The sequence below is a fragment of the Chiloscyllium plagiosum genome, unplaced genomic scaffold (genome assembly GCF_037043375.1).
Source record: "Chiloscyllium plagiosum isolate Xiang-an unplaced genomic scaffold, Cpla_swu_hap1 HiC_scaffold_18, whole genome shotgun sequence".
NCBI lineage: Eukaryota > Metazoa > Chordata > Chondrichthyes > Orectolobiformes > Hemiscylliidae > Chiloscyllium > Chiloscyllium plagiosum.
The window spans coordinates 7848004-7862225 of record NW_028270156.1 but is presented as its reverse complement, the minus strand read 5'-3'; the positions used below and the strand labels follow the sequence as shown (position 1 = coordinate 7862225).

The 14222-nt window shown below is 43.1% G+C and overlaps 1 protein-coding gene across 6 annotated transcripts in view; it reads right to left on the bottom strand.

Moving 5' to 3' along the window:
• The window catches only part of LOC122557625 (protein kinase C-binding protein NELL1-like), a 1008016-nt gene that overhangs the window by 827894 nt on the left and 165900 nt on the right, over window positions 1-14222 (bottom strand). For 5 of the 6 annotated variants that reach the window (XM_087996275.1, XM_087996277.1, XM_087996278.1 and 2 more), the window contains exon 7: window positions 9141-9226. In XM_087996275.1, the coding sequence (XP_087852401.1) occupies window positions 9141-9226 (86 nt within the window). The remainder of the gene's footprint in view (window positions 1-9140; window positions 9227-14222) is intronic. The other variant, XM_087996274.1, reaches the window with a different exon arrangement.

The following is a 14222-nucleotide window of genomic DNA, read 5'->3' as shown; positions in this document are numbered from 1 at the left end:
AAAATCCACACAGACAGTCACTTGAGGTTAGAATCGAACTTGGGACCAGGATCAATTCCATCCTCAGAAGACAGTCTGTGCGGAGTTTGCATCTTCTTCCTGTGTCTGTGTAGGTTTCCACTGGATACCCTGGCTTCCTCCCCCAGTCCAAAGATGTGCAGTCCAAAGATGGATTCACCATGTAAATTGTCCCACTGTGTCCTGGGTTGTGCAGGTGAGGTGGATTACCCATGGGGAATGCAGGATTATAGGGAATGGGAAATACTCTTTGGAGGATCCCTGTGGACTCAATGGGCTGAATGGTCTGCTTCCAGACTGTAGAGATTCTGTGACTCTGCCCACACAGCTCTCTATGGCAATGAGCTCCTAAGATTCACAAACTTCAGAGAAGAACGTTTTTCTCCTCTTTGCCAAGCAAGATGAAAGATTCTTGCTTCTCCCAAGTCTATTAATCTTTCTTTCACTCTTTAAAGTTACCCACGTAAATCATTTATCTTGTCTTGCTTAAGCAGAAAAAGGCTGCCCAGTCCATGATGCACCAAATCCTGCTACCCAAGCAAGAATCCCACACTTCATCATCCTGGGAGCTATCATTGACCCAAAACTAACTGAATTTGAAATACAAACATGGTGACTACAAGAGCAGGTCAGAGGCTAGGAATAGTAAGGTGAGCAACTCACCTCCTGAATCCCTAAAGCCTGTCCACCATCTCCAAGGCATAAGTCAGGAGTGTGACAGAATACCCCCTACGTGTCTGAATGGGTGCAGCTCCAACAATACTCAAGAAGCTTGACATCATCAAGGACAAACCAACCAACTTTGCACCACATCCGCAAGCATCACTCCCTACACCACCAACGGTCAATGGAAGCACAGTGTAACATTTACACGTTACAATGCAGGAATTCACAAAGATCTTTAGATAGCACCTTCCAAACCCATAAGATTGCCTAGAAGGACAAGCACAGCAGACACATGGAAAACCACCCCCTATACGTTCCCCTCCAAGCCACTCACCATTCTGATTTGAAAATATATTGCCATTCCTTCAATGATGTTTAGTCAAAATCCTGGAAATCCCTCCCTATGATGTGGAGGTGCTGGTGTTAGTCTGTAGTGGATAAGGTCAGAAATCAGATGACATCAGGTTATAGTCCAAGGTGACTTCACCTGATGAAGGGGCAGCGCTCTGAAAGCTTGTGATTTCACATAAACCTGTCAGACTATAACCTGGTATCATGTGACTTCTGACTATCCCCTTCGCTCAGGGAATTGAGCAAGTGGACAGTTCAAAACCATCTTCTCGAGGACACTGAGCATGGGCAATAAATCCAGGCCTAAACAGTGTCACCTATGTCCCAGAAGGGAAGGAAAAAAACAGATTCCAACATCAATTTACGTAGTGCCCTTAAGTCAAAAAATGACCCAGGTTCCTTGACAGAGGTGTAAGAGAAAACATGCTTGTGAGTTGCTGCAAGATCGAGTAACAGTCGAAAACATGGTCAAAGCGTTTTCAGAGGATGATAAAGGAGGAGAGAGTTGTTTACGATGAATGTTCAGCATGTGGTTGAAAGAATGATAAGCGGAAAGCGGCAATGGGTGAGATACAGCATAACTGGTGAAAGCACAAAAACAGCACAAAGAGAAATCTACCCTCAACTGAACATGAGTGAGAAAATCCAACAAAGCAGAACTTTATTTCCGAGAATCAACTACAATTTCACTGCAACTATTTCCATTAACCCCCTTACACAATCTGTCTGTTTCTCAGTCTGTGACCCGATGCGCTCTACCTCTTCCATTGCCTTCTTTCCCTCATCATTCCTTCAACTCACACCCTGAACATTCACCATTAACACCTCTCTCCTCCTTTATCATCCTCTGAAAATGTGGCTCAGTGGTTAGCACTGCTGCTGCACAGCACCAGGGACCCAGGTTTGATTCCAGCCTCGGGTGACTACCTGTGTGGAGTTTGCACATTCTCCCTGAGTCTGTGTGGGTTTCCTCCGGGTGCTCTGGTTTCCTCCCACAGTCCAAAGACGTGCAGGTCAGGTGAACTGGCCATGCTAAACTGCCCATTGCATTCAGGGATATCTAGGTTAGTTGCATTAGTCAGGGGTGAATATAGGGGAATGGGTCGAGGTGGATTACTCTTTGGAGGGTTGCTGTGGACTTGTTGGGCCGAAGGGCCTGTTTCCACACTGTAGGGGTTCCATAAAATGCTTTGACTGTTACTCCTTCTTGCAGCATCTCACGAGCATGTTTTCTCTTACACCTCTGTCAAGAAACCTCGGTCATTTCTCGACTTAAGGGCACTGTGTAAATTGCTGTTGAAAACAAAAGTTGGAATCTGTTTCCCACATAATTAATGCACAGAGCTTTCAACTATTCAAAAATGCATCAAAAGAAACACTGTGTCATGATAAAAATATCAGATCTATTTCTGTGGATTTGTTCCAATATATAAATATGCATTTTTAAATTTCAAGAGCAGATTTGTAACCAGAATTGCAGCACCTCATGCACTGAAATTTTATTTCCCCTAATTATTATGCAGCGTTGAAGAAATCATTAATGTAAAAGGTTCTGCATGAACAGTTTCTAATCATTTCAATCCCACAATTAGATTACAGTCATTGCTAAAAGTTGGATTATATTCCCATATTACACACAATGCTCTTCTGACCCCAGCTACCACCTTGGCTTACGTGCATCTACAGCTGGTACATCTCTCTAGAGGCTATGCTCCAAATGAGTTTTGAATCAAATTAAAAACATAATAACACATTGGATCAAAGAGCTGCTGATTGGAGGGAGTGCCTCAATTTTTCCATGTGCATTTTAGGCATGCATCATACTTTTATATTTAATACATTCATGGGCTGTGAGTGTCACTGGCTCAAACAGTGTTTATTTTCCCATCCCTAATTGCCCAGAGGCAGCTTAGACTCAAACCACATTGCTGGAGCAACAGTGGTTAGCACTGCTGCCTCACAGCACCAGGGACCGAGGTTCAATTCCTGCCTCGGGCAACTGTCTGTGTGGAGTTTGTACGTTCTCCCAGTGTCTGCGTGGGTTTCCTCCGGGTGCTCTGGTTTCCTCCCAAACACCAAAGATGTGCAAGTTCGAGTGGATTGGTCATAATAAATTGCCTACAGTGTCCAGGTTAGGTGAATTAGCCATAGAAAATGCAGGGTTATTGGGGATAGTGAGTCTGGGTGGGGTGCTCTTCAGAGAGTCAGTATGAGCTTGTTGGGCTGAATGGCCTGTTTCCACATTGCAGGGATTCTATGCTGTGGGCCTGAAGCCAAATATAGGCCAGACCAGGTAAGGATGGCAGATTTCCTTTAGGACCAGACTTTTTTTTCCCCACTGTCAATAAATTCATGGTCATGATTAGACTCTGAAAGCCAGATTTTCTATTGAATTCAAATTCCACCACGAGCAGGATTCAAACCCAGGTCACCCGAATATTACCTGTGGTCTTTAGATTGACATGAGACCATTGACTCCCCTGAAAACATAAAATCTATTCCTTTGGATGTGGGTGGGGATAAAGTAATGCAAAAGTGCAGTGGTCAACAAACACTTACTGAGCAACAATGATCAGGTAGAAAGTAAGAATGGATATAAGTTATACCTACACTGCCCAACTCTTATGAAACTGCCCAATATAATATACAACAGTTGTAAACTGCTAATGTGCATTTAGATTCAGCTGCACGGATAACTGCTCATAAAATATTACAAATCTCTCGACCTTCTGTACAGAAATTTTTCTTCTGGAATTGTATCCTATCATAGCTACTTAAATGTTTACAATGTATTGTCAGAGTGAATTAAGTGAGAGATGTCAAGTTAATTAATAATAAACTGTGATTACTTGGGGAACATCCCAATTTTCCTGATGCGATTATAGATATGACGGGTGAAAAGGTTTAAAAAATAAGGTGTAATCCTTCCCTGATCAACACCAGCGTGAGAAGTGCAACACCAAAAAGAATCAACAATCCAAAAGGAACAGGCCCAGCACCAATTTCCCAGGGGATCTACCTCTGACCAGCAAATGTGACCTTTCAACCTTCCCTGTCAGCTCAAAATCAGAATGATTTCAATTTCAAAATGAGGGTCAGGGAGAGAATGCCTTTAGGGAGCAGGTGGACTTATTGAGATGGAGAACTTAGTTCCTCGTTCTGACTTGAATCATTGCACCTTACAGGGACAATAAGTTATTGATAACCGTGTTTCACACCAGGACCTTGAAATGTTAACGTGGGGGGAAAGAACGAGGAATCATAGTTTCAGAACGAGTGGTCATTCAGTTGAGAGAGATGAGGGAGAGTTTCTCTCAGAGGGAACGTGGGCAAGTTCAAAGCCAATGTAGTTGATGAGGAGTGCAACTGAGAATGTGTACGCTTGGGACTCCACCAAGAGGCTAAGCCAAACACTCACTTGCTGAGGAGCAATCACTATTGACTTCCATTGGGTTGGAAGTAGGATAAGCTCAATGGAGATACAAATGACTGAGACCAGCCCTGGAGTGAGCAGGGTCAGTGTTCCTAGGAGAAAGTGAGGACTGCAGATGCTGGAGACCAGAGTTGAAAAGTGTGGTGCTGGAAAAGTGCAGCAGGCCAGGCAGCATCAGTGTTCCCTTCTGTGAGGGAGGGAATTTCCATTTCAAGTCAGGTGAGGCCTCCCATAGGACAACAGCATCACATGGATGGCCCATACACTGAAGTGGACACACACTAATGAGTGCCTCATGCTGGATGTGAACCCTAGGCATTACTGTAATCTGCTGTATGGACCCCAAACACTCTTGACCACACCATACATCATCAAGGATCATCGCCACTCCTTGCTGTGACACACACTAAGTAGTGTCTTGCCGTCTGGAAAGATTCACTCGAGTTGTACCTTTTGAGATATAATTGCCTGCACATAATGCAGATTTTGCTCACTCTGCACTTTAGACAATAGAACCTCACGAAGGATGGCTAGGCTCTGCAGCTTCAATGTTGTGTTTGCAGCTAAACAAATACAAAGCTGATGATGAATGGTGAATTATATTTAAAATCCATGATGATGTTTTTACAGCAATGCTTCACCTCTGTCCTCTCAGAAGGCATTATCTCTTTCCTTCCCACTATGTCTCAGTGCAGTCCCAGGTTCTGCATTTGTGCTGGAGGGACCCCGCTGTACAATGGAGTCCAATGTCCTCAGAGCTTTGGTCACGTGACCCTGGGAGAAGCTTGTACCCGGACAGCTCAGACTGAGGGTCTTCTGCCCAGAGGTGGGTGCACCGTCCTTCAGGGCTGAGGCTGAGGTAGGACGGAGGTGGAAGGCACATCTCGAGAGTCCTGAAAGGAGTGTCCTGCTGGGTGGGGGCAGGGGGCGGTCTGGTTCCTCCTACAGCCAGGTGCCCACTAGCACCACCCTGTCTTCTGGTGAGGAAGGGAAATCCTAAATGAAGTCAAGGTCCCTCATTCCCGCTGTCACCCTACTCCCTCTTGGAGCTCAGCACCAGAGGCTAGATCAATGGAGTGCCAATCAGTGTATCTCTCAAGGTGACCCCTGAAGCTGCTGGATCTGGGTCTCCACGGCAGCTGCCAACCTGCCCACGGAGGCGGACAGATGGTCACATGCCCAAGGCATCAGGATGCCAACCTCATTGCTGCTGGCCCACAGCCTCTGTGTCAGTCTTTCTGACAGCTCTGCCTGCTGCTCCTGTGTCTGCTTCTGCAAAGTAATATCGGGTAATCCTCGTTTTCCTGGGTCTGACCGGGTACTTGGTCTCCAGCCACCCTCTGAGTGCCAGTGACCTGGGGCACTTCTCCCCTGACCATCTGCAGAGATGTGGCAGTGAAGTGTTCACCAACTGGAGCTCCCAATTCTAATCCAGTCAATGTAACCAATGAGGTGCCAGTGTCTGAGCTGGGTGGAGACTGAAAGGACAGCTTAGCTGGTGCCTCCACTGAGGGTTCCATGCTGTATATTGGCAGCACCATTCCCTTGATCTCAGAGCCCATAGTAATCTGCAGGAGACAACAGAGAGAATGTCAACATTTGGGCAGGTGAATAGTACAGAGTGTGGACAATGGGAGAGTAGCACAGCCATGGACAAATATTCTTACTTGGTTGCTGGGGCATGGATGATGTCCTGATGACTGGTCCCACTCCTCAGTCAGCTACAGTCACGATCACTGCCTCCGAGGGATGAGAAACAAAATGTCAGGCGCCCCAGCCACCCTGGCACTTTCAGCCCCTACAATGAGCTGTTTTTCTCCATGAATGAGAGAAACATGAGTGACGTAAAAGTTGGTGGCACAGCTGTTAGGACAGGAAACAGGTGGGGACGTGCCTCGAACATGTGAGTCGACATCATAGAGGGCATGCAGGATCAATGGTGTTGAGAGTTTGTGGTGGATGAGCGAGGGTGAGGGACGACATTGCATGCTATACTGAGAATGGTGGAGCATGAGCCTTGATGGGAGATGGGTGCGGTAACAGGGCGGGAGTGAGGGTAAGGTAGCACAGGGAGAAGATGATATCACTCACCCTTTTGGGGCGGAGAAAGTCATTGACCCTCTTGTGAGATTGTTTCCTATTTCTCTGGAAGGATAAAGCTGCCCTCGCCCCGGGTGGCAACCTTGGCCCAGGCTGGACAGGGTCTGGTGCCTTGGCATCTTCTGCTAACCCTGGGGGAAGAGGTTGCATCGCCTAATCACCAGGACCTTCAGCTCCCAGTCTGCAAAATGGAGCGCCAATGTCCCTGCGTCTGGTACGTCCAACTCTGCAGGAATGCTCCAAAGTGCTGGGAGCTGGAATCACGCAATCTCCTGTACAATGGTGAGCATTCTACTGGCATGGAGTGGGAGATCCGGGCTCTCACTGGCATACCACTGAATTAATGAGGCAAGTTTGGGATAATAGTGCAAGAAGACTCATTGAAAGAAACTCAAACACAACAACGCTCAGCTAATTTCTGGCAACATTCAGCCCAATGTTTCTCTCTCCACAGCTGCTGAGAATCTCCAGCACTTGCTGTCTTCATTCCAGAACTTGCAGTACATTGCATTTATTCTGATAACAGAAGTTGTAGGCTGAATACTTTCCTTTTGTAATCAAAATTTGTTCACTGGAAACCTCTCAGAATCATAAATGGGTTATAGACGGAATTTCTCTTCTGCACAGTAGAAAATTACAAAAAGGGACACTGTTCTGATAATTTGCCTTAATATCGATTTTCCTTAGTCAGAAAATTCCATTTGCTTGAAGAGATCAGATTAAGACTGACCTGCATCCCAATTTCAATTTAAGAAAAGATCAAAGAGTCAACATTAAAAGAAATTTTGTTCTGCTGAAGGAATTCTCAGCTCGAAAGAAATGCATCATAATTCTCTGCAATGTGTCACTCTGCAACATTAAATGTGATCCCTAAGTTAGTGTTGTTGACATTTTAAAATTTTTAAAGCACATCTCCAAGGTAAAGTGAAGGACAATTAAACCTGCCAAGCTCTCTCTCCATCATTCTTGTCAAGTTCCATATAATATAACCATCACTATGTGGAATGATAGAGTCAATACACTGGAGCGTCAATTAACTATTCAACATCTTTTGAGTCTGATGATTGATGTTTGCATAAGGGATGATCAAAGTGAGATGTTCGAGATTGTTAAAGGAATTAATGGGATAGATAGACCCACTGATACAGGTGCCAGCTTAATAAGGCAGACATTAATACAAGAGAAGCGTAGGAACAGGAGTAGGCCATTCAGCCCCTCAATGAGATTGGATCTTGGCTGATCTGTGGCTAAACCTGCCTTTGGCCCATATTTGTAATACCTTTGCTGAACAAAAATCCCAGATTTAAAATCAAAAATTGATCTAGAATTCACTGTCATTGTGGAAGAGGTAAATCATTGAGCAAAGCCATTCATCATAAAGAATGCTGCAAATCTGGAACACTCTTCTGCTGAAAATGCTTTCAGAAACAGATCAATTGACCATTATGAAATGGAGTATTATAGGGTTTTATTTTAGCTAAAGGTATTCATGGTTATGGAACTAAAGGGTTAAAATATAAATCACTGAATGATCGAAGTGAATGTGGGGCACGCTCAAGGGGCTGAATGGCCAATGCTGCAATTCTTTTGATGCCCATTTATCAGAATAAAAGCTCACATTGATGTGCATATTTGAATGCTGAGTTGCTCTGTAGCACCTTGATCAGATGGGCAATAGGCTAAGGAGTGGGAGATGGCGTTTAATTTAGAAAAATGTCAGGTGTTACATTTTGGAACAGCAAATCAGAGAAGGACTTATATACTTAATGGTAGGGTCCTGGGAAGTGTTGTCGAACCAGGAGACCTTGGGATGCAGGCTTATATTTCCTTGAGGGTGGGGTTGCAAGTAGACAGTCGGGTGAAGAAGGTGTTTGGTACACTTACTTTTGTTAGTCAGTACATTGAATATAGGAGTTAGGATGTCAGTTGCAGCTGTACAGGACATTAGTTAGGCCACTTTTGTAATATTGCATTCAATTCTGGTCTCTCTGCTATAGAAAAGATGTTGTTAAACTTGAAAAGGTTGAGAAAAGATTTACAGGGATGTTGCCAGGGTTAGAGGGTTTGAGCTTCCTGTGGTGCTAGCTGGTACAATTATAACATTTAAAAGACATCTGGATGGGTACATGAATAGGAAGGGTGTAGAGGGATATGGGCCAAATGCTCACAAATAGGACTAGATTAATATAGGATATCTGGTTGGCATGGACGAATTAGACTGAAGGGTCTGCTTTCGTGCTGTACAAATCTATGACTCTATAGTAATCTGTCAATTTGACTCGAGAAACCAGACTCCATCATGGGGAGAGTTGGCATGTGAAAATAAAATATTCAGGATTATAAAACCATAACATGACACTTGGTTCATCGGTTCAATTTCTACATTGCAAAGAGACCACTGACATCCTAAACCCTCACTGTCCACAATAACAAATTGCAAGCCCTTTATTTGAACCTGACAATTGGCAGAACCCATCTGCTTGCTTAATCACACAATAGAACACTAAGACATAAATTGGAGCGAATGTCTCAAAGTTCAAAGTTCTGTTAAAGGGCCCCTGGTAAAACTCACTTTTGTCGTCATTTTTGCAAGAAGCTCCTGGAGATCCATGATGCCTTGCACCAGGTTAAGGAAGTCGCTGCAAGTTGGGCATGCTCCAAAAAGACAAAAAATAAAACAAGATAAAAGTGTGAGAATCTCGCAAGCGGCAGAATACATGGAACTTCATGCTTATGACCTAAGAGAAATCAAGTAAATTAACTAAAAACATATGTTCATTTTTTTTAGTTACCATGGTAACGGCAGGGTAACTTAACTTGCTTTGAATCACCTTCACAAACATTGGAAAGTAATATTGACAGACAGAATATAACTTCACAAGCTTTCGAATTTAGATGCTCTTGATCTCCATAGCAATGACTAAAGAAGCCTTACGCTGTCAGCTTGAAAACTGTAGCAAACCTGCATGAAAACATTTATTTCATGGAACTGCATTACCACAATATCTCCATTCAACTCTTGGTTTGATTCATTAACTAAGTGCAATCAGTGATTTATTTGCATGTTGCACTGTGTTCTCTTCCCTACGCAAACTGTTTCACGGAAAAGCACACAGTCGTACTTACACTTTTCAAGATTGGAAAGCAGATGATTTTTCAGCTGACTTAGTGAGCAATATCATTCAGATGCACTTTTTTAACAAAAATAATTTGAAAACCTACTTATCCACACAAAGTAAACCTATTCTTAATTCTATTAAAATAACATTTTTTAAGTCAAATGAAAGACACTAAAACTTAAAAAGGAACATTGCTCTTCACTTCTTTGGAAAATCAGATTTTTGTTTTGTATGGGTTCCTCCAACAGAGGCAAAAAGTAGTGATGATCATTTTTTTTCAATTATTGGCTTGAAACCCTGCTGGCCAAATCACCAGAAGTGAAACCGAGATCTAACTGTGAAAATAATTGGCTACAACTGCTTCCAAATGTTTCATAATCTGACACACAAAAAAATTAACTTTGGCATATCTTGTTCTGGCAAATAGAATACAATAGTAACACAAATCTGTTTAGACCATGATTAATGTTTACAGAAATATACATATGTAACAGCAAATAAGGGCAAGAATATCTTTATAGGAACAATCCAATCAGCTCTTTATATTGGCATCAATATGAAAACATTATACAATATGTAAAGGTTCCAAGCCATTCCCTGGTCCATAGCCAGTCTTTGAAGTTTAGTCATCTCACTGGCACAGTACCCTTCAGCGTTACAGTTTTGTATGCTGTGGAATTAACCACTACTAGCTAATGTTTATGAAGGAGTACTGCATTCATCTTCCCTTCCATACTGGGTGTAAGGAAGGGCTGGATGATGAACCACAAATGAGTTTAAATAGGAAGAGGAACTTGACTTAACAACAGGATGTAGGTTATTGAATGACAGCAATAGGAACATCAAGTGCAACAAATACAGAAAACGTTGCATGAACTCAGCAGGTCTGGTAGCATCTGTGGAGAGAGAAACAGAGTTAATGTTTCTGACTCTTCTTCAGAAATTCTTGACATGTTAACCCTGTTTCTATGTCCCTTGATGCTGCAAGAACTACTGAATTCCTCCAGTTACTTCTGCAGTTGTTTCAGATTTCCAATATAATTAGATTAGGTTAGATTCCCTACAGTGCAGAAACAGGCCCCTCAGCCCAACAAGTCCACATCAACCCTCCAAAGAGTAAACCCATGCAGACCCATTCACCTACTCCCTACTAATGCATCTCTCACTACAGGCAATTTAGCATGGCCAATCCACCTGACCCGCACATCTTTGGATCCTGATCCTGATCTTGACATCTGCAGGATTTTGGTTTTATTCAGTATACTGGGGGTCATGAGTAGCTGTGCAAAATATCAGGAGCCAGGGATGACACACCTAACCCCATTGGGACCTCAGGCTATATTCCTCCTACTGTCCACCCAAGATTGTGTGGCATCATCCAATCGGGTAAGGTTAATGCAACCTTTTCAGAACCAGTACCTTTTGTAATGTATGCCCACCAAGACTGGGGATCACCAATCCCACCTATACTTTGTATCATCAGCCTTATAAAAGCGGGTTGGCGAGGGCTCTAAGTCTCTCATAACAGCAAACAAGTTATTTAGTGCACTGTAAATAACAGCTGACAGAATAATTCACAAGGACACATCTTATTAAGAAAATACATGACAGACAATCTGGTGTTGATATCAATGTGACTCTTGTAGAAAGCAAACAGCTCTGTCCTATCAATGTATTTGCCTTTGATTTGCTGCTAGTTCAATGCAATTGAAGGAAAATGACAAACAACACGTCATGCCATTTTCGACTCAAAGCACCATCTATAGCCACGTGCATGAATGCCTAACATAGAATCATTGAGATGTACAGCACCGACACCAATGCTTTGGTGCAACTTGTCCATGCCAACCAGATATCCTAACCTAATCTAGTCCCATTTGCCAGCACTTGGCCCATACCCCTCTAAACCCTTCCAAAAGCCATCAAGATGACTTTTAAATATTGCAATTGTACCAGCCTCAACCACTTCCTCTGGCAGCACATTCCATACACGCGCCACCCTCTACATGAAAAAGTTGCCCTTTAGGTCCTTTTTATATCTTTCCCCTCTCAACCTAAACATATGCCCTCTCGTTCTGGACTCCACCACCCCAGGGAAAAGACCTTGTATATTTACCCAATCCATGCCCCTCATGATTTTATAACACAATATTCCAAGAGTGGCCTAACCAACATCCTTCTGATAAGAAGGAGACCAGAATTGCATGCAATATTCCAAAAGTGGCCTGACCAATGTCCTGTACAGCTGCAACATGACCTCTGAACTCCTATCCTTAATGCTATGACCAATGAAGGAGAGGAGACCAAACACCTTCTTCACTATTCAATCTACTTGCAACTCCACTTTCAAGGAACAATGAACCTGCACTCCAAGATCTCTTTGCTCAGCAACACTCCTCAGAACTTTACCATTAAATGCATAAGTCCTGATCTGATTTGCCTCTCCAAAATGCAGCACCTCCCATTTACCTACATTAAACTCCATCTGCCACTCCTCAGCCCATTGGCCCAACTGATCAAGACCCCCTTGTACTCTGTAGTTCCTTCTTTGCTCTCCAGTACACCTCCAATTTTGGTGTAATTTGCAAAAATTACTAACAAAACCTCCTGGGTTCACATCCAAATCATTTGTATAATTGGCGAAAAGCAGGGGACCCAGCACCAATCCTTGTGGCACACCACTGGCACAGAGCAGAGAAAGCTGTCCAAATGCAATGGAAGGAAATACGAAGTGAAAATTCTTCTCTCTATGCAGCGCTGAGATTATTAAATATTTAAAATTGTGAACTGTAATAGCTTAATGTTGATAACCCATTTAAAAATTCATGTTTGCATTTGTAGCCTGACACAGGACCCTGACTGCAGGTGATAACGTATTTTTACGACTGCTTGGCCTCTTGCATCTGTATTAATGACATGCTTTCACACATAATTTGTCATCTCATTTTGTACCTTTTATGCATCCTTCAAATTTGGGCTCAAATTTCTTGTTTATAGGAATGGTGATACCAAGAAACAACTTATTTCCAAAAGAAAAACACAGGCATCACCGACAAAGGTGCAAAGTGTTTCAAAACTCCCCCAAATGGAGAAATGCAATATTTCAGTATTGCTTGAGAAAACTGCTCAGAGGCAAAAGCAAAACCAGGCTACCTCCAAAGAATGCATTATTCAACCCAATGCAACATTACTGAGCACTTCCGCTCCCACTATGTCAAATCTCTTATCAAATCAAGAGATGAAATAACTGAAGAATCATCCAGTGAGGCTTTGTGGGTGGAGATAAAAAATAAGAAGGGGATGGTGATGTTATTCAGTTGGTACTATATGACCCCAAATAGACAACGGGAATTAGAGGAACAAATATGCAGGGAGACTGTGGAGACGTGCAGGAGCAATAGGGTCATTGTAGGAGCCTTTAATTTTCCTGATATAGACTGGGACTGCCAGAGCGTTAAGGGCTTAGATGGGATGGAATTGTTAAATGCATTCAGGAAAGTTTCTTCAAGCAGTGTATAGAGGATATTAGTCAGGAAGGGGCAAAACTCGATCTACTCCTGGGAAATAGGGTTGGAGAGGTGATGGATGAGACAGTGGAGAGCACCAATGACCATAGATCTATTAATTTTAAAATAGTTATGGAGAGGGACAAACTGGCCCACATGTTCAAGTTCTAAATTGGGGATTTTGATGGAATTAGACAGGAGCTTGCAGGGGTTGTTTGGAATAGTTTGTTTGCAGGCAAAGGGACCTCTGGCAAGTGGGAAGCCTTTAAAAGTGAAATAGCTAAAGTTCAAGGTCGATATGTTCCTGTGAGGGTGAAAGGCAAGGTTGGCAGGAATAAGGAACCCTGGATGGCAAGAGATATTGAGTTTTTGACCAGAAAAAAGGAGGCATGGCTCAGGTACAGGCAGCTGGGATCAAGGGAAACCATGGAGATATATAGGGAATACAGGAGTTTATTGAAGAAGGAAAACAGGAGGGTAAAAGAGGGGGGCACGAGATTACCTTGGCTGAGAAGATTATGGTGAATCAAAAGAGGTTATTTAAATATATTAAAGGAAAAAGAATAATGAGAGAGAGAGAATAGAACTCCTCAAAGACCAAAGTGGGGGGGGACATGTATGTGTAGAACCACAGGAGATGGACGAGATCCGCAATGAATATTTCTCCTCTGTGTTTACTGGTGGAGAAAGACATGAAGATTTGGGAACTTGGGGAAGTTAGTGGCGATATCTTGAGGGCAATCTATATCACAGCAGAGGAGGTGCTGGAATGTATGAAGGTGGATAAATCTCCTGGTCCTGACCAGATATACCCAAGAACACTGCAAGAGGCTCGGGAAGAAATGGCGGGGATCCTGGCTGATATTTTTATATCATCATTAGCCATGGGTGACGTCTCGAAGACTGGAGGTTAGCGATTGTGCTATTAATCAAGAAGGGCTGCAAATAGAAACCTGGGAACTATAGACCAGTAAGCCTAATGTCTGTGGTGGGTAAGTTACTTGAGAAGATTCTGAGAGATAAGATATA